Consider the following 23,773-nt stretch of genomic DNA (forward strand, 5'->3'; position numbering starts at 1 on the left):
TGGTGTACATACATATTCATATTGTTATTCATATTCTCTTATAATTCTTTTTATTACTGTAAAGTCAGTAGTAATGTTTCCTCTTTCATTTCTGATTTTAGTGATTTGAGTCTTTTTTTCTTTGTACTTTTTTTTTCATACTTTGTATGATTTCAGTCTTTTAAAATTTATTAAGACTTGTTTTATGGCCTGATATATGATCTAACCTGGAGAATGCTACGTGTCCACTGTGGAAAACGTGTATTCTGTTGTTGTTGGGTGATGTGTTCTGTTAGATCTAATTGGTTTAAAGTGTTGTTCAAGTCCTCCATTATTGAAAATGTGTATGGTAGTCTCCAGCTCTTGTAGAACTATCTATTTCTCCCTTCAGTTCTGTCCATTTTTGCTTCATATATTTTGAGGCTCTGTCATTCGATACATTTATAACTGTTACATACATTATAACTGATACATACATTTATAACTGTTAAACCTTGATGAATTGAACCTTCTATCAATTTGCAACGTCCCTCTTTGTCTCTCATAAACTTTTGTTTACTTAAAATGTGTTTCATTTGATACTAGATCCACCCCAGCTCTCTTTTGGTAATGAGTTATCTTCTTAGTGATTACCTTAGGGATTGCAATTAACATCTTAAATTTATAACAACCTAGTTTGGGTAATAATCATTTTAGTTTGAGTAATATGCAAATATTCTGCTCCTATACATCTCTATCTCTTGTTTACATTGTTACTGTCACAGATTACATCTTTATACCTGTCTGACCTTTGACATAAATTTATAATTATTTTATGAATTTGCCTTTTAAATTATATAGGGAAAAAAGAGGAGTTACAAACCAAAAGAACAATAATATCAGCTTTTTTAATTTACCTATGTAGTTATCTTTACCAGTGTTTACTTATTTCTTCACATGGCTTTGAGTTACTTTGAGTTACTACCTAATATCCTTTTATTTCATCCTGAAGGATTCTTGTAGGGTAGGTTTAGTGATAATAGATTTCCTTAGCTCTGGTTTATCTGGAAATGTCTCAATTTATCCTTTATCCTTGAAAAATACTTTTGCCAGATAAAGAATTTTTGGTTGACATTTTTTTTTTTTTCAGCACTTTAAATGTGTCACCCCACTTCCTTTCTGACCTCCATGGTTTCTGATATCAGCTCTTAATCTTATTGAGGATCCCTTGTATGTGACGAGTCACTTCTGTCTTGCTACTTTCAAGATTCTGTCTTTGGCTTTCAACAGTTTGACTGGGGACTTCCCTGGTGGGCCAGTGGTTAAGGCTCTGCGCTTTCACTGCAGAGGGCCGGGTGCGATCCCTGGTTAGGGAACTAAGATCTCACATGCCACTCGACACAGCCAAAAAAAAAAAAATTTTTTTTTTTTTTTTTTTTTTTTTTTTTACTATAATGTTCCTTGGTGTTGATCTCTTTAAGTTTATCCTGCTTGGAACTTGTTGAACTTCCGAGGAGTGTAGATTCATGTCTTTCATCAAATTTGGGAAGTTTTTGGGCATTATTTATTTTTTCTACCCTTTCTCTCTCTCATCTCCCTCTGAGACTCCTATGATGTGGTGTTAGTATGCTTGATTGTGGTGGTGTAACACAGGTCCCTTATTTTAGCTATTGTACTTTTCAGCTCCACTATTTCTGTTTGATTCCTTTTTATAATTTATCTTTATTGGGTTCCCCCCTTTGTTCATACAGTGTTCTCATTTCCTTTAGTCCTTTTTATTTTCTTTTTTTAATTGAAATAGATTTGACATATAACTGTGTAAGTTTAAGATGTAGAACGTGTTGATTTGTTACATTTATATAATGCAGTATCATTGCCATTTTAGTGTTACACCTCTAAGACATCACATGATTATCATTTCTTTTTTGTGGTGAGAATAAAGATCCAGTCTCTTAGCAGATTTGATATTTATAACGCAGTACTGTTGTCTGTAATCATTATATTGTGTATTAGATCACCAGGATTTATTTATCTACAGGTGTCAAGTTTGTACCCTTAAATGGCATCTCTTCTATTTCCCTACCCCGCAGCCACCGGTAGCCACCATCCTATGCTCTCTTTTTACAAGTTTGGCTTTTTCAGATTCCACAAGTGGTATACAGTATTTGTCTCTCTCTATCTGACTTATATCACTTGGCATAATGTCCTCAAGGTTCATCTATGTTGTTGCAAATGGTATGAAAATGAATTTCCACCTTTCTTAGGGCTGAATTATATTTCTCTGTATGTGTGTGTGTGTCTGCGCGCGTGCGTGTGAACAGTTTTTTTATACATTTATTCATTGACATACTTAGGTCGTTTCCATAGCTTGGCTATTGTGTATAATGCTACAATAAACATGGAGGTGCAGATTTCTCTTCAATATCCTGTTTTTATTTCCTTTGGATATATACCCAGAAGTGGAATTTGCTGGATCATATGGTAGTTCTAAATTTTTGAAGAACCTCTGTACTGTTTTCCATAGTGGAAAAAAACATTACCAACTTATATTCCAGCAGTGGTGTACCAGGCTTCCCTTTTCTTCATGTCCTCACCAGCACTTGTTATCTCTTGTGACTTCTTGGTGATGGTCATTCTAACGGATGTGAGGTGCTATCACATTGTGGTTCTGACTTACATTTCCATGATGATTAGTGATGTTGAACACGTTTTCATGTCCCTTTTGGCCATTTGAATGTTTTCTATGGCCAATAGGAAAAATGTCTATTTAGTTCCTCTGCCAGTTTTTTTAATCAGATTTTTTTTATTGAGTTATATGAGTTTTTATATATTTTGGATATTAACTCCTTATCCAGTATATGGTTTGCAAATATAAATATTTTCTCCCATTCTGTAGGTAGCCTTTTCATTTTGTTTTTGTTTTTTTTTTTTTTTGCAGTGCAGAGGCTTTTTAGTTTCATGCAGTCCCACTTATTGACTTCTGCTTTTGTTGTTTGTGCTCCTTTAGTTCTTTGACATGATTTCCTTTAGCTCCTTGAGCATAACTGAGACAGTTGACTTTGCCTAGTAATCAGTGTTTAAGATTCCTCAGGCGTAGTTTCTGTCCACTTCTCTCTTTCTTGTGAATGAGTCTTAGTTTCCTGTTTTTGGTATGCTTTGCAATTTTTTTGTTTAGAACTGCACATACTCAAGAATTATAAAAGTCAGATTCTCTCCCTCCTCGGGGATTGCTCTTAAGGGCTGTAGTCATCCACTTGTATTTCTTCAAGCTATTTTGGCAAAGTCAGTATTCTTTGTTGCATGTGCTCACTAAAATTTCTTGTCTCATTTTCTCTGCAATCAGCCTGTGACCTGACAGGGATTTCCTTAAATGTCTGAATCTTTTTTAAAAAGGTGGTAAGGGAATACAATAGATACCCTTACTGCCCACCCTGGCTCCAGCTGGCCACTCTAGGAGAGGGGGATGGTAGGTGGTTCACATCTGCTGCCCTCTTACCAAAGGGCAGCGGCCCCTCCCTTCATCAGGCACTCCCCTGGTTGCTGTAAGTGCCTTATCAGGTTCTGGTGTCCCCATGTAGTTGGCTTTGATGGTTGTTTCCAGCTTACTGGTTGTTTCAGTAGAGGGACTGATCTGTAGCGTTTTCTACTCTACCATTTTCCTTCTTAAAGTCTTTTTTTTTTTTTTAAAGACTATAAACAGAAGAGATCCCTCTTCCTACCAGGTTACCGATGATAGTCTTTAACTTCTACAGAAACACACTAATGATTTGAGACATGAAGTAGTGAAAACGATCTGTGACATAGCATACATTCTGCACTGGTGGGAACAGAGCCACTCATTTTTGAATTAGATGACTGTGGGCCCTCCTATGTCAGACTCGCTGTGAAGCATAAACCTAAGAGCTATAGGATAACCCTCCAGCATCTCCCTACTGTAAGTTACCACAGTAGCTTCTATTTAGAGTCTATACGTGCTTTATAAGTTACTGCTTTTATTCTTTGTTCATTTTTACTTTGTTATCTTGGTGTACCCATTTCAGAAGGAACAGGGGAACCTTTAGGCTGCTGGGTAACTGGTTGAATCTCTTCTCCTGAGATAGTCTCTGTGATGGAGAATAAATGTACTAATGTGCTGTGTTAATGACTTGCAATAACCAATTACTTTGAAGAGCTAAGATCATATGTGGGTAACCTTCTAAGAGTTTCTTTTTAACAGAACAGGAAAAAAAATTCTCTTTCAAAGATTTAGGGTCATTGAGTTAATCTGGCTCATTTTCAAACAGAAGAAAAACCTTTCCCCAACTCTGATACCAGTGTGTATTGCTGAAGAGTGAAATATTGCCATCCTACTAAGAGATCAATGGGATATAATAAAATCTCATTTCAGCAGCAAATGAATGAAACTAATGAATACATTTGCCTTGTATTAATGCTGCTAGTCATATATCAAGCACTCAATAGTTGATTAATTGAACCCAAAAGTAATTTAAACAGTTTTTTGAAGTTATTTTTATTTCACTGATTTTTTTTTTTTTTACTAAGTGATCATGACTTATCTCAGTCTTTTGCATCTAATCAGAAAAATCAGAGATTTAAGTTTCAAAGGATAGATTTAGCATATTTTCTCTCTTTTTTCAAGTTTGGCTTTAGGAATGTGATGTGGGCTCAATTTTAATTCAGTCCAACACATAACTAGCCATGAAGCACAGCCCTGTGTCCTAACAAAGGTCGTGTCAAAGAACAGGAATGAACCTCCAGATTTCGAATTCATTTTCCTTCTTCAGACATGAAAATGTCTATTAGGCTAGAGTTTTTCTTTTCTTGAAGATTCCAGGAGGTAAAACTCATTAATTTCCAGGCTCCTAGTATATCCTCAATAAATACTTGATTAAACGATTTCTTCCTCTATTAAGTCACATTAGAAATTTCATGTTTTCTTTGTCCAGTTGGAATCACTAAACCCAAGTTTTCTCATTTGATTTTCCATATGCATGAAGACCTGACTTATTTCCCCATTTAAAGAAACATTCATATAGTTGAAATAACTTAATCTTACCTTCTCGTTTTCATTTTTTTTTTTTTTTCATTTTTAAAAGTTGACAGTGAACTGTAGCAAATAGACAGCAAAGTTGATTAGATGTTAAAAAATGAATTGTTTAACCAGCTGCCACTTAGGTCAAGAACATAACCAACATCCCTGTTGACCCCACCCCATTGTAATCCCCTCCCCTCTCCTTGCCTTCCTCCTTCACCAGTAGCCTCTTTTTTCCTACTTTCTTCTGTGTGTTTCTTTATATTTCACTACCTAATTATGAATCATTTATAAATAGTTTAATTTTGTTGTTTTTAATTTTAGATAAGTGGGATCATTTTGTTGTTCTGGCTACTTTGGTGCAACATTGTTTGTGAGATTAGGTCACATTGTGTGTGGCTATGTCCATTCATTTTCATTGATAGGCTAGATTCCATTACGCAAATATCTCACAGTTTATCTGTCTTACTCTTGCTGGATATTTAGGTAGTTTCCAGTTTGGGCTTATGAATATTCTTATATATGTATCTTAAGGCTCATAAACACACACTTGTGTGGAATATATACCTAGGGGTGGCATTGCTGGATTTCAGGGAATACATATGTTCAACTATAAGAGTCTGCAGAGTGGTTTTCCAAAGGGCTACCAACTTTCATTCCCACCAGGAATGTATAAGAGTTTCAGTTGTTCAGTATGATGTGTATGTAGTGGTGTTTCTTTGTAGTTTTAATTTACAATCCCTGATGACTAATGAAGTTGACTGCCTTTTCATATGCTTGTTGGCCATTTAGATGTCCTCTTTTCTGAAGTGTCTGTGTGTGAGATATATTTTTTCAAAAACCCAAAAGACATTATTATTACTACTATAATTATTGTTATATACAGTCCATATTCATTTAGATTTACTGGTATATTTATCGCTTTCTTTGCTCTTCAATCGTTGCTGAATCTCTAAGATAGTTTATTCATTTTCATTGATATATAGGATTCCATGATGTGGATATAGCACAGTTTATCTGTTTTACTACTGATGAGTATTTATTTGGGTAATTTGCAAGTATTGTTTTCTTTGTACCTAAAGAATTTATTTTAGTAATAATCTGGTAGCAAATTATTCTAATTTTGATTGTATGAAATATCTTATTTTGCTTATTAAAGTAAGTTTTCACTGAGTATAGAATTCTGGGTTTGCATTTATTTCTTTTCAGCACCTTGAAGCTGTCTTTCCAGGGTCTTCTGATTTTTAATGATGCAGTTAGGAGGTCAGATGTCTGTCTTTGAGGATGCGCTCTGGCTGCTTTTATGGTTTCTTTAGTATCTCTATTTTTAGATCGTCTTTGTTTTCTCTAGTTTTCCCATGATTGTTGCTAGATGTGCATTTCCTCTGCTTCAGCTTGCTTAGGTTTCCTTGGGTTTCTTTAATTGGTGGTGGTTTGTTTTTTTTTTCCCCATGTAATTTTCAGTCTCTGACTCATATATTGATTTTATCCCATTCTCTTCCCCCTCATCCTGGGACTCCAGTTAAACATATGTTAGACCTATACATTGTATCCATTGTGTCTCATACCCTCTTTCCCCCACCCCTTATTCTGTTTCTCCATGCTTCGTTGTTGATAGTTCCTTCTGACTTAACTTACACTTTACTGATTAAGTCTAATCTACCATTAAACTCATCCATTGATGCCTAAGTTCTTATTTTATCATTCAATTCTCTGATTTCTGGCATCTTTTTCAACTCTGTTATATCATGTTTTATAGTTTCCTGTTGCTTCTAAACATTCTTAAATTCGGTATCCATTTCCATGTATGTAGTAAACATAGCTTTTCTACAGTCTATGTCAAATAATGGCAGGGACTCCAGATTTGAAGTCTCTTATTTCTTATCATGTGGTCGTCTCTAAGTGTGCCTTGTTTTTATTATTCGCTGAGCATTTTATGAGAGAATTTGCTTTCAGGAATACTTCAAGACCTAGATGTTCGTTGCTCCCCCACCTCCCTTCGAGAAGGGGAGTGAGATTCAAGGTGTTGGCAGCTGGTTCTCTGCCTCTGGTGGCCACGTGACTCCTCCCATCCTACTTGTCTCTGGTCGACCTTCCTGGGTTGGCATCACCACTGAGGTAGAAAAGGCTCTACTTCCTTCTCAAAGCTCACGTTTTCTCCTTATTTTCTGCCTGATAATAACTGTTAGATCTTTGATATTTTTCTAGTGGAAGCATTTTTAATTTTGTCTAAATTTTTAAATTGTCTTCAGCTGGAAAGTTGATCCTGGTCAAAGACTGAAGTCACCTTTTCTGCAAGCTTAAATACTCCTGACTTGTCTCCTCCTCTAGAGTCTAGTTTCCATCATTGTTCCATCTTTGTTGCTTTTTTTCCCCCAAACTCTACATCGTATTTCTCTTCATTTTAAAAAGGGTGACCACATTTATCAAGTTGTTATTTAAAAGTATCCCCCTTCCCAGTAGTTCTCACACTTGTAAGCCATGTCTTTTAACACAGTTTTGTGTTGCCTACCTGTGTTATCAGAATCTTTTATGTAAGTATTGTTTCTTACTGAGCTCTGTTAGTGAAATGGAAATAAGGTCACCATGTTTGTTTCATCTAGTGATTTATCAAACAAAGGACACTGAGAAATTAGACACAGATAGAGGAGGTGAGGTGATTGAGACAAGTCAAATGTCCTTTCTGTGCTTTAATAAAAAATGGATGTACTGTTATCAGAGCCAACTAGATATTTAAAGCCAGAGCTGGGGAAGCAGGGTCTGGCATCACGCACAGCACAGGCACCATGGCTCCTTGGGAACACTCTGCGTGCTGTGGAGACAAGCTGGCCCTGAATTATGGTTCTTCTACTTCCCAGCCATGTGACCTTGAGTTATGACCCTTTCTGAAGCTCTCGTGCCTCCCAGGATAGTAATCTCAGTCTTGTTGGTGTGTGTTGAGCATCCAGCATGCGTGCCTGGCATGTATCTAAGGGCTCCGAAGAGTCGTCTTCCTCTAGCTTTGTACTTCACAGTCGCTCAGCTATAAAGTTGTTGCTTCTTTTGTTTTGAGATGGAGTTAGTTAGAATCACAAGCTGGGTTGAGTTGAGGCTCATTTCCTGCTCCTGACTTATTTTCTCTTTTAAAGGGAAAATGTGTTTATTTTCAGCTTCTAAGCTTTACTCTGGTGTTGGATTTATCCCCTTAGAAAGAAAGGGCTGCAGTAAGGTGGAGAAGCAGAGTTTTGCAGCCAAATTAGGTACCACATTGACTAGTTTACTCCCTTTTGCCTGCTTCCTCTAAAGTTATGTTAAAATAGATTGCATACTTTCTAATATAGAATCAGTAGAATTTAAATAAACAGCTAGGTTTTTTCCATTTTCATCTTTGATTCATCTTTTTAAGGTTTTGTGATTTTCCCCCCTCACACACACACACTTTTGTTTTTTAGTTTTTTGTTTTGTTTTGGTTTTTTGGCTGCTTTGGGTCCTCATTGCTGCACTCGGGCTTTCTCTAGTTGTGGCGAGCAGGGGCTACTCTTTGTTGCGGTCGCGGGCTTCTCATTGTGGTGGCTTCTCTTGTTGCAGAGCACGGGCTCTAGGTGCATGGGCTCAGTAGTGGTGGTACACAGGCTTAGTTGCTCCGCAGCATGTGGGATCTTCCCGGACCAGGGCTCAAACCCGTGTCCCCTGCATTGGCAGGCGGACTCTTAACCACTGAGCCACCAGGGGAGCCCCAAGGTATTCTTTTTCACTTTCTCTCCTTTCATCATCATCACAGCTGGTAAAGTAGTGAAGATAAAAATATTTATCCTGCCTCCAAGAGTAGGAAAAAGGCCCCCGTGATATAGGTAGATACAGGTTGTGGGTTCAGCAACTTGGAGGATAAAACAAAGCAAGCATGTGGACTGCCCCTCTGCTCCCCGTCCTTACTGCTCCGCTGACAACTGTTGGCTCTGCCGCTAGGGCTCCCTGAGGACTGCTGCACAGAGATTACTCCTGCTCACCCCCAGCCCAGGGATTGGCAGAATCGCACGCAGGCGATCAGGTAGAGAACACGGATCCTCAAGGGCAGGAGCCTGTGACACAGCTGCCCACGTCAGTCCAGGAGCTTGGCTGACGTCAGCTGTGAAAGGTAATTGCTTTTTCTTGGCTGGCTAACAAGAGGAAAGTTACTGTGACGAGGGCTGTAGGAGCCCTGCTAACCAAGGAGGAGAAGGCTGCCGAGTGTGGCCCACCCACGCTGGTGATGGTGTGTTCCCTTCTAAGCTGGCTAAGAATGCTAATACTTTTGCCAGCCTGTTCTGCAGAGTGTAGAAACGGAGGAAGAATCTTTCTTTTGAGAAACAAGAGGCACAGAGAAATACAAATGGGGAATATTTTTGTTTAGTCATTTAAGTAAGAGGTTGGAGTCCAGACTGCCTAGAGGTTAAAAGACTTAAGGCCTCCCTGAAGGTCTAGAAGTAGACTTCTCATCTCAGTGCTACAGCATGTTACTGAAAACAAGGAGAGGAGCTTGAAAGATATGCCTTTCCTTCAAAAAGGCTCATAGCAAAGCCTGAGTGCCTCTCTCCTCAAGGTGGTAGCAGTTTCCAGCGCCCACCTCCTGTATTAGGGCAAAAGTAGAGAACCTGAGGAGCCTGCATGCTCAGTGGGAATCTGACTGAGGAATGCTGAGTTGTACCCCAGTAAAGCTGTCCCTTTAACCAGCACACTTAGGGAATCAGGGCACTCCAGAACATGGCACTTTGTGGTTGTCCAGGGGTGTTGAGTCCTGTGCTAGGTGTAAGGAACAGCTTCTCTCTCACCTCTACAGCTATTTATGGTGGACAGATGAAGCTTGTGGCATGTTTGGGGAAGTAAAGCTCTTTGACCAGCTGCACATCTTCAATCTGGTAATAACTGGTAAAGAAGATGGTAAAGATTACCATCATCTTTATTTGAAAGAGGGGAATTAAACATGTCTCCAGTGACTGAGCTGAGCAGAACCAAAAGGAAATGTTAAATCTGTCTTGTGACTTCACATGGGTAGAGACAGCTAGAAGCATTAGAAGTCTGATGGATGAATTGATAATCGTTGAAGCTGGGTAGTGGGTCTGTGGAGGTTCAATATACCATTGTCTCTCCTTTTGTATATTTGAAATTCTCTGTAATAGACTGTTTTAAGCCCATGGGAAATGGCATGTATTTTGTAAAATTAGAAGTATAAAACGCCAACCTCACACCAGTCAGAATGGCCATAATTAAAAAGTCTACAAATAATCAATGCTGGGGAGGTTGTGGAGAAAAGGGAACCCTCCTACACTGTTCGTGGGAATGTAAATTGGTGCAGCCACTATGGAGAACAGTATGGAGGTTCCTTAAAAAACTAAAAATAGAATTACCATATGACCCTGCAATCCCACTCCTGGGCATATATCTAGAGAAAACTCGAATTCGAAAAGATACATGCACCCCAGTGTTCACTGCAGCATTATTGAGTGATACAATAGCCGAGACATGGAAGCAACCTAAATGTCTATGAACAGATAAATGGATAAAGAAGATGTGGTATATATGTACAATGGAATATTACTCAACCATAAAAAGGAACAAAATAATGCCCACACACACAGAAAATAGAATACTACACGGCCATAAAAAAGAGTGAAATAATGCCATTTGCAGCAACATAGTAGACCTATAGATTATCATATTAAGTAAGCAAGAGAAAGACAAATATATGATATCACTTATATGTGGAATCTAAGGAAATTATACAAATGAAATTACTTACAAAACAGAAATAGACTCACAGACATAGAAAACAGACTTATGGTTACCAAAGGGGAAAGTGGGGGGAGGGATAAATTAGGAGGTTGGGATTAACAGATATACACTATTATATGTAAAATAGATAACCAACAAGGACCTACTACATCACACAAGGAACTATATTCAATGTCTTATATGTGTGTCTGTGTTATTCAATGTCTTATATGTGTGTCTGTGTGTGTGTATATATATATATATATATATACACACACACACACACACACACACATAACAATCACTTTGCTATACACTTGAAACTAAGGTAACATTGTAAATGAATTGTACTTCAATTTTTTAAAAATCCAGAAATATTTCTGAAAATTTTAGGGGAAGTTTTTTATTAGTTAGAGGTAATAGTATAAATCAGAGAGCTGCCTCTACATCTGTAAGCTAACCAAGTAGGAAATCTGTAACTAGATTAAGAAGCCCTACCCGCCTTCATCCCTTTTCCATTGAGTCATTCCCACTACCTGGCAGCTAACATAGGGCCAGTTCTTCTTTCTTTTTTAAAAACAAATACATCCCCCAGGAGCACATTTCTTTATATATACACAACATAATGATAACTGAATACAGTACAGTAAATCCGCAAGCATTTATTGCCTGTTGATTATATGTACTAAGCCCTGAGGATAGAAGTCATTGACTTCAAAAGGCTTACATTCTAGGAAGGGGGTTAGACATGCAAGTAAAATAAAGCACAGCATGACTACTGAAACAGTAGAACTCTAAAGGATCCCGCCAGCGTGGAGAGGGGGGTTATGAATGCCAGACTCTGTGGAGAGGGGAGGTGTGTGCAGCGGTCTCCTGGCGAAAGTGGTGTCCGAGTGAGGGTTCAAGGATGAATGGGAGTGCCCTGGGGCATGGGCTGCAGCACTGAAGGGGCAGCGGCCAAGCCAGTGGATTAGTGAAATTATGCCTTGTTTGGTAACGCCGGACTATAAGGACTGAGGACAGTTGTGGCAGGAACTAGAGGTAAACCAGACGGGACGTGAAAAGCTTTGTGAAAATCAGGCTGAGGAATCTGAGCTCTGTCTTGGGACTTGCCAATAAGACAGCAGCATGGTCAGAATTACCACCCTGATTTATGGTTTTAAGTGCTGACTTGACCTCATGTGTTTAATCTCTTCCTGTCCTCAAGCTCACATGTCAGTTACAACATTTTCAGTTACAAGTAACACAGAACTCAACTCACATGGTTTAAACCCAACATGGATGAACCTTGAAGATATAAGCCAGTCACCACAAGACAAATACGGAATGATTCCCCTTACATGAGGTACCTAGAGTAACCAAATCCATAGAGACAGGAAGTAGAGCGGGGGGTCGCCAGGGACAGGGGGAAGAGGGAACAGGGAGCTATTGTTTACTAGGTACAGAGTTTCAGTTTTACTTCTGGAGACGGATGGTGGTGATGGTTGCACAAGAGTGTGAAGGTACTTAATACCAGTAAACTGTACACTTAACAGTGGTTAAAATGGTAAGTATCTTATGTATATTAGTACAATACAAAAAAGTACCAAAACAAAATGGCTTAAACCAAACGGAAAACATTATTTCCTAACAGCTTCCTTGGTAGAGCAGCTTCAGACTTGGTTAGTTGTTGATTCAACAGTATCAAAAAGGACCCAGGTTGTCTTCAGCTGCCCACTCCACCAGCCTCCACCCACCTGCTTCCTCCTCAGCCAACTCCCCTCGTAAGACAACTGCCCCAGTCAGAAATTTCTTTCCAACAGACTCACAGCTATGGAGAACAAACTAGTGGTCACCGGTGGGGAGAGGGAAGGTAGGGGATTAAGAGGCACAAACTAGGGCTTCCCTGGTGGCACAGTGGTTGAGAGTCCACCTGCCGATGCAGGGAACAAGGGTTCGTGCCCCGGTCCAGGAAGGTCCCACATGCCACGGAGCGGCTGGGCCCGTGAGCCACGGCCGCTGAGCCTGCGCGTCCAGAGCCTGTGCTCCACAACGGGAGAGGCCACAGCAGTGAGAGGCCCGCGTACCGCAAAAAAAAAAAAAAAAGCACAAACTACTGTGTGTAAAATAAGCTACAAGGATATGTTGTACAGAGCAAGGAGTATAGCCAGTATTTTATCATAACTTTAAATGGAGTATAATCTATAAGAATTTTGAATCACTGTGTTGTACACCTGAAACTAATATTATTATAAATCAATTATCCTTCAATTAAGATAAAGAAAACAAATTTCTTTCCAAAAGAGCATCCAAGAAAAGAGACCATCTAAGAGCAAGAAAGGCTTCCAAAACCACGTATTCCTCAACATCCCCACTTGAATGTCTAATAGCCATTTCACCTGCAGCACAGCCAAAGCCGAGCTCCTGATGTCCTCCCCCCACCACCCTCTTCTCACCATCTTTCAGTCTCACTAACTGGCAGTTCATTCTTTCTCCAAACCATTCCTGTACTCAGGCCAAAAACCTTAGAGTCATCTTGGGCCCCTCTCTGTGTGTCCCACCCTACATCCATCAACAGATTCTTTTGACTCTGCCTTTAAATGTTTCCAGGGTCCAGCTACTCTTCACCACCCTGACTCTGCTTTGAGCCACCACCATCTCTTATCTGGATTATTGCAATAGCTTTTTAACTGGTCTCCCTGTTTCTGCCCTTGGTCACTTATTCATTCATCAAACAGATATTTCAATGAGTACTTAATATATGCAGGCATTGCTCCGGGTGCTAGCCCCGGGTGCAGGTAAAAATCCCTGCCCTCCTGGAGCTTTCATTCTGTTCTCAAAATAGCAGTCAGAGTGATCTCTTTCAAATGTAAGTCAATCATGTCACGTCTCTGCTCAGAATTCTTAGATTTATGCTGTAGTCTGTACATGTAGGTGATGAGGAAAAGCACGTTTTAATCTCAGGATGCCTGTGCCTCTGACGAATGCTGTCATGTCACAGAGCATAGTTCAGTTTGAATGTGAACTTTTAAAGTGCAGAGAAAGAGGATGAAAAAAATAGTTTCTAGCATGCAGGATTCTAGAAATAGAAAGCACTGCATTGAATGACGTCAGAGGCATCTATGTAATAGAGTGATCACTCCAGTAATGATTTCTTAACCACCTGCCTCTCATCCTTTTTCCTTATTTTGCTGAATTCTTTGGACAAGTTGAGCTCTCAAAACACATTGAACATCTATTAAATGGATGTGCCCCCTCTTGAGTTTTTTTAAATTGAGCTAAGACGTACATGCAATGATAATCCAGATCAAGATATACCATTTTTCAGCACTCCAGAAGACTCCCTTGTTCCTTCTTTCAGTCCATATCATCTTCCAAATGTAACCAGTATTCTGACTTGTATCACCGTAAAATTAGTTTTGCCTGCGTCTGAACTTTGCATTGATGAAATCTTTTACATCTGGTTTCTTTCATGCAAAATTAGGTCTGTGAGATTCATCCATGGCATTGCAGGTAGCTCTAGTTCTTTCTTTTTTGTTGCAGTATCATATTCCATTGCGTGAAAATACACAATTTATCCATTCTACTATTGATAGATATTTGGGTTATTTCCTGTTTTGGCTGTTATGAGTAACATGTCTTTTGTTGGCTGTAAGCATTCATTTCTCTTTTCACTCTGGGAGTATACTTGCTGGGTCATAGGACATGCTTCCGGATATAGAACTTTAGGAGAGAGTGCAAACAATAAAGTGGTTGTACCCTCTGAGGGGTGTGAGATGTCTTCCTGGATCCGGTGGGTCTGAGCTGCTGCCTGACCCATTATTTGTTCATGTTTTTGTCTTCCCCCTGCTCTACCCCAAGCCACAGTGTTGAACAAAAGTAATGATTAGAACACAAAGACAAGGTTGAAATTGTGCAAGACGGAATATCAGTAATCCTTGGATTAAAAGGGAAATTCTCCAGTGACCTATTATCACATGACACGGTTCTGTTACCTTCATCACATCAGTTTCAGTTCCATTTTCTTAATACTTGAAATTTTTTTGAAAGAGGTGGGAAACAAAACACGGCAGGAAACCCTATTCCTAAATAGTAAATGTTTGGGCTACAGAATTAGGCGAGACTGGAGGGGGCTAGCAGGGATCTGATTTCATGCACATACTGATCGCTAGGACTACAAAGTGACGAACAAGATACATAGAGCTTCCACCACGTGGGGAAGCCGACCAGCAATCGCAGTGCACCGTGGGGAGAGCCGTGGGGAGGAGTACGGTAAAGAGAAACGCCGGCGTCTTCCTTTACGTGACACACACGAAAACCACAACGCTACTGCGCCGGAGGTGTGGGGTTTCCACACATCACTCAGCTCTGCACCACCAGCCAGGTGGCCTACCATTGCCTCCGTTCTGACACTGTCTCCCTGGAGGTGGCATCAGACTCCACAGGTTACAGGTCGGTCCGGTGGGACTGACCCCACTTCAGATGCCAACTGCAAGTCTAGGTTGTCACTGTGCTTCTGACCGACGAGCTCCAGATCAGAGGTTCCCACGACCCCCTCCTTGGGTTCGATCAGTTTGCTAGAGGGCACAGCATGAGCCAAGCCTGGAAGCTAGGCAGAGCCCGACACGCCGGGAGCTTTCAGAAAAGTTAAATCTTCACTGGGGCTGAAGCATAGTGTTTCAGGGGAGAACAGTAGCAAGCAGTGAAGCTAGAAATATAATCAGATATCAGACCATGAAAAGCTCTAAAATAATAACAGCAGCCAGTGTTCTGGAGGAATTGGCTTTTTCCAGACTCCGGACTAAGCACATATCAAGGACTATCTCATTCAATATTTAATATCCTTAAAACATAGGTACGTTATTATAGATGATAAAATGTAATTAAGTAATGGCCAAAGCTACAGCCCTTAAAATGACAGGTCTAGACCTTAAATCCGTATCTTTTGAATGATCGAAAGCCCGTTCTCTTAGCCACTCGTATAGCTAGTACCACGTAAGCCATGCTTTATCCTCCTAGGAGCTCAGCTTCTTAAATGTGATCTTGTTTCATTATAGCGGCACCATTTAGGATAATGATTCCTTTTAAAGAAAAAAACTTCACGGACCTTTAATATTGACTTAAATCAGCTAGTGTTCCTCAAATGGATGCAAATATAAAACTGACATAAACTCCTGGTACTTAACACTGCTCATATATCAAAACAAGTATACCAATTAATACCCCCCCAAAAAAAACTAAAGTGAATGAAATGCAAATTAAGTAGCACTAATTTAATGCCACTGATGGTGTTTGGTGAAAATCGTTGCTCTGGATGAGTGAGTGGCACTGACACTTCACTTGGTCAGGGCACCCTGGCTGCCGGCGGCTGTGGAGACTCCACTTCCCATACCTGACCTCTCGTTCAACCTTCCAGGAAACCATAACGCTGTCTCGCTTCACTTGGAGTGTGGACATCTCACACGTTAGATCCACCACTTCCCATTCACCTATAACACCTGAAGCCGTGCTGCGTGGTACCCACAGGATTGTAAACCCACAGGCTCTGAAATACAGTTCCTGTGTTTTAATGCAACTTGAATTCAGAATGTTTTTAAAGTTCCAAACTTAATCAAATGAGATTCGATCTGGAAAGGACTTTGGTCTGTGAATGAGAGTGGGAAAAGGAGGATGGCTACGAGGGGCACGTGTGCTGGCTTTTGAGGGCTGCTAAAGTAATGCTTAGTAAGAGACTCTTCTGACTTTTGTTTGTCTGCTTCTTCACAGGGGTTGGCACCAGGAATTATTACAGAAAGATTGGCTACAGATTGCAAGGTCCGTACATGGTAAAAAATCTAAAATAACCACCACGCCAGCGCACCTTGACACCTGTCCTCCCTGGCAGAAAACAGAGATTCAGGATGTGAACACTCAGCACAGAGGCTGAGCGAAGCACATGGACCTCCCTGACCCCCCGACAAGGAGCCTCCCCCTCGCCCTCCCGCCGGAGCCACAGAGACTGGAAGCCGCACTCAGGGCCGGGCCGGGTGTCTGCTGACCAAGCCTACGGAGCCTGGGCGCTCAGAGCCCCCGCACCGCGCCCTCCTGCATGTTCTCAAGACGTCACTTCTGTTTCGAGGCTTAAGTCCTGTATCCAATTTCTAAATTCTGCATGAGGCCTGCAAGTGACCTCACCATGACTCAGGCACAGTGACAAAAGCAAACTGATCATCTCATTTGAACTGCATGGTTCATGAACTAAAAACTGGCTATGTCATTTGAGGAGGACACATAGTTTCTATCAGCAGGTTATTTATATCCAGTTTCTATCAGCAGGTTATTTATATCCTGTACAGAAAAAGCGCCAGGTTGGGACATGTGAAAACTGTCACGTTGATCTCTGACCTATAACTACATATGCCTTCCAGCACAGGTCAAGAAAATGAGCTTTTCTTTTCACGGACATCATTCTGGTTTGAAATAACAGTGTGATGGGGAGAGAAGAAGCAAGATTGTAGGCTTATGTTTCAAGCTTGAAACCAGCCTTTCACATTTTTAATCGTCTGTACTTTGCACACTCTTGACAATTGCAAAACACCGTGGGCGGCACTTTCTCCCAGAGAGGCGTTTGGCTTCCCCATTGGTCTGTCCTGAGCAGGCAGAGTCTGCCGTGCATGTGTCTGGGTTTGGGTGACATCTGTGGATGTCAAGAGGCACATCCACAGGTGCTGTTCCCTTTATTTTAATTCTTTAAATCGATTTTGGTTTGTTTTAAACGGAGAAAAATCAGGGTTAAACTTCTTTGTGAAAGCAAAAAAAATGGAAAACAGGCCCAAATCTAAAAATAGGAAAGAGACTGGCTTTTTCAAAGTTTCATCTTTATAGAACTGCCTCTATGTAACTTCCAGGTAATCTAAGGAGACTCAGCCTGGAGAGGGTCCGTTCGTAAGAACATAGCTTAACCCTGCATCCCTTGGCTTCTGTGGCATTTTACAAAGGTTTATTAAATGGAATTGATTCTTCTAAAGGTTTGAAAAATAAAATCTTCAACATACAAGGAAGAATCACGTAAGGTTTTTTCCTCTCCCTGTAAACGCAGTGACATTTGCCATGAGCTTACGGGTTTGGGTTTCCTGCCCAGGGCACTGTTTGTTTCTTCCTGGGTCCTGTTTGCCATTTTGTTAAACTGCTACAAGGCAAACGGCGCTGACTTCCTGTGGGCGCGCTGTGGCACTGCAGAGGCCTTCTGTGAGTGCCATTTAAGGAAGTCAGCTACTTCTCAATCTTGAGCCAAACTGACGATTATAGCCCAGAACACAGCCTCTCAGATAACTGAGGAACTGCCCCAGAGAAGCGTGGTTTTCAGCACAGTCTTGGGGGAAAAAAAACCAAAAAACAAAAAAGATCAGCACATGCACAGCGAGTCAGTATGCTCTTGGCACCTGGGAAGGAAGTCTTGTCATGGAAGGAGTATCGGCATTGGCTTCCCAGCCAGAGAGGCATTTAATCTTCATGTTTAACGTCGACATTCTTCCAGTCAGCGCGCCCTTTTCTTTAATAATTAAAGCAGATGTACAGTGTATGTTTGATAGGCCACAAACAGGCTGTTCTGTTTAGCATCAGATTCAAGTTAACTCATGGATAAGCCAGAATGACTTCCCCAGACCTCGATATGTGAACATTTCTTTTACCGAGCCTTTCTGCCGCTAGAAGCTTCAGCTTCTCCCCTGACTGCCAAGCACTGTCCCCGGCATCTGTGGTGCCTGGCGCCTCCACAGCCCGGCTGGCCTGGCTCTCCTAGAGATTACGTGCACTGGCTCAAATGACCACCTCGTGAGAAAGATCAGTTAGGCAGGATCCTGTCGGCCTCCGCGTGAAACATTTAAAGCTGCAGCTTGTGTTTCTGATCTGTATTGAATGACTCCTTAGCAACCATCTCAGGCCCACTCACATAGCTCCGCTTTTGACTCAAGTTTTTGTTAAACCACCTGGAGAGGTTTTGTTGTTGTTTTTAAATTATCAAAAACAGACCGAAATCTATTCAAATAAAAAATGAGACTTTAAAAATACATTATCGCCAAGTAAAAGGGCCTGGTAGAGCTACTGTTTCCCCAACTTGGGAATGAATGTGGAGCCCTTTTAAAGGAAAAAATGTCTGCTAACACAAACGAATACTGAAAAGTACAACTTAAAAGCCAAAGCCTGTTCTATGAAAACAGCTTTCGAAATGCAAGTTTTCATTTCCAAAGGTTTTTATGGGTTGTTGTTTTTTAAGATTATCACCTAATTAAAAACAAAATTTTGTTCATAAAGAACCCACAGACCCTTAAGCTGATGAAAGAGCTCAAGATCTAGGTTCTGAAAACCTGGGCTCCCTTATTAACTCTGAAGCTGTGGGCAAGTCCCCTCCCCTTTTTCGGCTACACACTCCCCCCCCTCCAATTTATAACATGAGAGAATCGCCCATCTGTCGGGGTAAGCGCAAGGTCCAGTGGGGTCCCATTTGAGAGACACTGCCTAAACCACGACATTATGTAAAATGCGGTTAACTCCAGTGAAGTGGCTTCTCGACAGATGTGTGACCTCGAGCAAGAAAACTCTGCCTCTCAGCAAGTTTCCTGTCTGTAAAGTGGAAATGATAACAGTTTCTCCCCCATGCAGTAGTTGTCAGGATTAAATGAGCTCACGTATGTCAGTTTCTTAGACCAGGGCCTGTGGAATGTAAAACACACTACAGGCACTGGCTATTATGACCAACATGTAACAAGTGCAGTGTCTGGCCCATTTTAACATGGGAGTTTCTTATCTGTTGGCAGTAGAATCTTATTTTTTGCTAGAATCTCTAACTTTTGCCTTCTCTCCCATCCTTTGATCATTCCTTCTGTTTCATTCACATAAGTCTAAGGTTACAAATCGTCAGATCCATGCTTTGAGGGACAAGAATCTAGCTGAGACTCTGCAACAGCAAAAAGCATTTCCAAATATCACTGTCATTCTGGGGGCTTCCCGGAAAGTTGTCCAGTATTAGCATGGACTGCGGTCTCCCACGAGTGTGCACAGGTAGCCACATCCACTTAGGGAGTCCCCCGAGGGAGGCTGGCCCCCTTCCGTGGCAGGGAGGACAAGCAGTGCCCCATCTGTGCCCCATCTGTGCCTTAGGGTCGTGTGTGCCCTCTGTACGCTTGTGTTGAACTCCGTGCAGGCAGCTCCAGAAACTAAGCTTACAGACCTTTTAAAGAATCTGATTTTAACATAGATAATCAAACACATGCCTGTAACAAGGGGCAAACCAGTTGCTTTTCTACAGCCAAATGTGCAGCCTTATCTCTTCCTGTCTCCACATGCCTAGAATACCCTTCTGTCCACCTGGAGGACTCCTCCTCCAAGGAGGGAACTGCCATCTGAGGCCCACCATGTGCTGCTTCTCTATCTAGGCCACCCTTATGCAGCCCTCATGGTCAATGCTCATCTTCCCCCATTAACAAATGAAGACACAGGCTGGTGTCATCATGGCTGGGCCTGAAGCCCCAGGGCCACCACGTTGCCCATTAGGGTCGGCACCAGCCCTAAATGTCCACGATCGCATACACATCCACGTGAAAGGTGCCCGCAGAGCGGCCCAGCACAGAAGCCCTGAGCTCAGCTATAATACTAAGTGGGTTTAGGATTCCAACGCGAGTCACTGACTCGGCCTTTCTCCACTCCACCCCCATGTTTTCAGTCAGCTTATGTTTAAAGAAGACACAAGTATTGAGCAACGAGGATGTGCTTTCGTATTATTTCATCCTCACAACAACCTGTAACCTGAGTCCTGCCACCAGCCCGGTTTTCCCCAGTGCAGGTAGTGGAAGGGCACGATGTCATCAAGAGAGAACGCAGAGCAAAGGGAGAGTCTGCTCTTTCCGTTTCAATAAAAATAGCTTTTTTTGGTTCTAAAAATTATATATGCTCAATATAACAGATTGAGATGAAACAGAAAGGTACAAAATAACCTGAAATGCCACCATCAGACACTGGTAAGCCCTGTGATGAGCGTGCTTCCATGCGTCTCACCCGCACCCGAACACACACAGCCATCAGTCACCTTTACGTAAAATGGTCACACAGTGCATGTCGCTTTGTAACCTTTTTCACGCCACAAAATATAAGTAATACCAGCATCTTCCCGTGTCAGTACACACGGATCTACTTCATCCTTTTTAATGACTTCCTAGCTTCCCGTTGTCTGCAGATCCCACACTTTAAGTGGGTCTTCTCATATCTTACATTCTTTTATATCCTCATTGTCACAATAGCTAGAATTGTGTATGAAGCATGGGGGCTGCATACACTCGTTGACTCAATACTAAGATTTGCTTTCGTTCTTTTCTATAAGCCTCACTCATCCGTGACAGGCTTCTGTGTCCCTCCCTGTGGTTCTTCGCCCCCAAGCCCTTCCATCCTTCACTGTTACCCACCTTCCAGGAGACGGGGAAGGAGCAACCTGCCTGCGGCCTGGCCGTGCCCCGGCAGAGGCAGCAGCACCTGCGGTTGGGAGCAAGTCCCATCACACAAAATGCCAAGCTCTGCGTCACCGAGAGGCGCCGGAGCGTGAACGTACTTTCATTGAGGTCAGAGGTGACCGTACCTTATCTCATCTCCCCTGATGGAAGTTACTGCTTCAGGTCACATTCCTCGACTGCTCAAGCCCTGCAGGGAAGGTGATCCTCTTGTTTCAGGGCCGATCTTGTCTGTGAGGTTAGCGGTATGAGCTAACCTCACAACATTTTTTTTTTTAATGATATTTCAGGGCTCACATGCCCTCTCTGTAACTCTCTCCCTTTTTTAAAAATTAATATCTTTTTATTTTTGGCTGCTTTGGGTCTTCGTTGCTGCGCGCGGGCTTTCTCTAGTTGTGGCGAGCGGGGGCTGCTCTTTGTTGCGGTGTACGGGCTTCTCATTGTGGTGGCTTCTCTTGTTGCAGAGCATGGGCTCTAGGTGCACGGGCTTCAGTAGTTGTGGCTAGTGGGCTCAGTAGTTGTGGCACACGGGCTTAGTTGCTCCACGGCATGTGGGATCTTCCCGGACCAGGGCTCGAACCTGTGTCCCCTGCATTGGCAGGCGGATTCTTAACCACTGTGCCACCAGGGAAGTGAGCCAGGAAGACGATAGTCCCTCCTGTCCAGCGGGGCATGGGGAGGGGCCCGGCACTTGGCCACCACCCCACCCCACCCTCCAAGGAAGAGCCGGCATGGCATCCAGCTGCCTGGGTTTGAGGCTGGCTTCTGCCTCCATCTAGCTTTGCAAAAACTAGGGTCTTGGACCACCGCGTGCTTGGGGTGCTGGGGCAGTAGTTAAGGGACTACTTACATCAACCTGAAGGAAGGGAAAGGAACGCTGGGGAAAGGGAAGGAGAAAGGGAAGAATATCTGAGCGGACAGGCCTGGTATTGCCCTCACAACAATCCTCCGAGGTAGGAATTTTGGCCCCCATTTTATGAATGAGAAACCAAGGTTCAGAATGGTTAAATAATGTAACCAAGGCCACAAAGCTGGTAAGTGAAGAGCTAAGTATAAAGGCAACAGGTTGACTTTCGCAAACTTGCAAAGATTTAAGGACCCTAATACCTATGAGCAGTGGTGGCTCTAGAATTTCTAAAACCGATGGTTTCAGGCTGGCAATTGGGTTGGAAAGGGATTTTTTTTTCTTTTTTTTTTTTTTTTGAAGCTATGTTTGCCTTGCAGATGCTCTTTGCTCTCCACCCCCATCAACCTCAAGCCACTTCTCACCACAACTGCCAGTGAGCTCTCCTTTGAAAAACAACTCGAATAAATACAGCCAAGAGACATATCCAAATAAGGAACTTAGGAATAGGAATACGGAAAGAGAACCAGCAGTAAGTAATCAGTCCACTTAAATAGAGAGCTGAAACCAAGTAACTCTGGAAGTTACTCTCAGAGAAAAGGACGGACGCTTCCGAATTAAAATAGAGGAGTGAATGTGCACATCTAGGTTGGCTCCCAACCAAAGCTCACACAGACTAAAGGGGATTTCTTTTTTTTTTTTTTTTTTAATCCATAAGGACAAAAGAGGAGACGAAAGTGCTAAGATTTTGGAAGCTCTAAAGCAGATGGACGATAGTAACTCAGTTGGCAGTTGAGACTGGATAGTGGAGAAAGTTCCAGTACAATTTAAGCCACAGGACCTGGCAACACCATACACTGGAGGGAAAGGGAAGAGCCAGAGCAGGACTGACAGAGCCCCTTTATAGGTCCTGGGTTCCCTGGGTTCCCTCCATTCAGCACGTGCTCTGTTACTACCTCAGCAACAGACTGGAGGTGAATTAAGGGAGTCAAACAAGAGAGGATCTTTGGGTGAGAGAACTCCAGACAAAGCCGAAGGTCGGGGTAACAACTGAGAACAGGATGATGAAGTGAATCCATGCATATTAAATAGTGAGTACTGAGACTTCCCGCCGTCTTCCCCAGCTCAGTTTTCAGAATGCTGACAAGACGTTTCCCCACAGGCCAGAAACTGACAGGCTCTTCTAGAGAATAACCAGCCCGAGAGGAAAGACTTAAACATACAATCATATAGAGTTCCTCAAGAAACAACCCAGACGGCAACTCCACGGCAAAATCAGTAAGCCCTGCTCTGATGGGCTGAATGTTTGTGTCCCCCCCAAAATGTATACATTGAAGCCTCAACCCCCAATGTGACTGAATTTGGAGATCAGGCCTTTCTGGAGGTAACTAAGGGTAAATGAGGTCACAGGGTGGAACCTTCATCCAATAATATTAGACAAGAGACAACAGAGGACAGTGGCATCACCAAGACAGTGACACTATCCATTCCTATAGGCCTTCACTCCCCCTCAAGAAGAACAACTAACAGTTCTTCATGGGCAAGACACCCCTGAGAGAACCCTAGACCACAAGAGTGAGGGTGAAGCAAGCACAGCACTGCAGAGACCAAGACACCACATCAGAAGGGTGAGAGGAGCCGCTGCATGCTGACAGCACTGCCTCATCCCCAGGCTGGTGCAGTATCACACTGAGAGATCGCCCCTGAGTCTACGGCGCCTCCAGTGGGAAAAGAGAGCCAAGGGTACATATCCAG

The 23,773-nt window shown here is 42.1% G+C and overlaps 1 protein-coding gene across 2 annotated transcripts in view; it reads left to right on the forward strand.

The window, feature by feature from the left end:
* The window catches only part of ELP3 (elongator acetyltransferase complex subunit 3), a 113,633-nt gene extending 94,889 nt beyond the window's left edge, over nucleotides 1-18,744 (forward strand). For both annotated transcript variants that reach the window (XM_027088083.1, XM_027088081.1), the window contains exon 15: nucleotides 16,463-18,744. In XM_027088083.1, the coding sequence (XP_026943884.1) occupies nucleotides 16,463-16,539 (77 nt within the window). In that variant the 3' untranslated portion in view covers nucleotides 16,540-18,744. The remainder of the gene's footprint in view (nucleotides 1-16,462) is intronic.
* The last annotated feature ends 5,029 nt before the right edge of the window (nucleotides 18,745-23,773 follow it).

This window comes from Aethalodelphis obliquidens, unplaced genomic scaffold (assembly GCF_003676395.1).
Source record: "Aethalodelphis obliquidens isolate GAN/ISIS:26980383/991018 unplaced genomic scaffold, ASM367639v1 scaffold61, whole genome shotgun sequence".
NCBI lineage: Eukaryota > Metazoa > Chordata > Mammalia > Artiodactyla > Delphinidae > Aethalodelphis > Aethalodelphis obliquidens.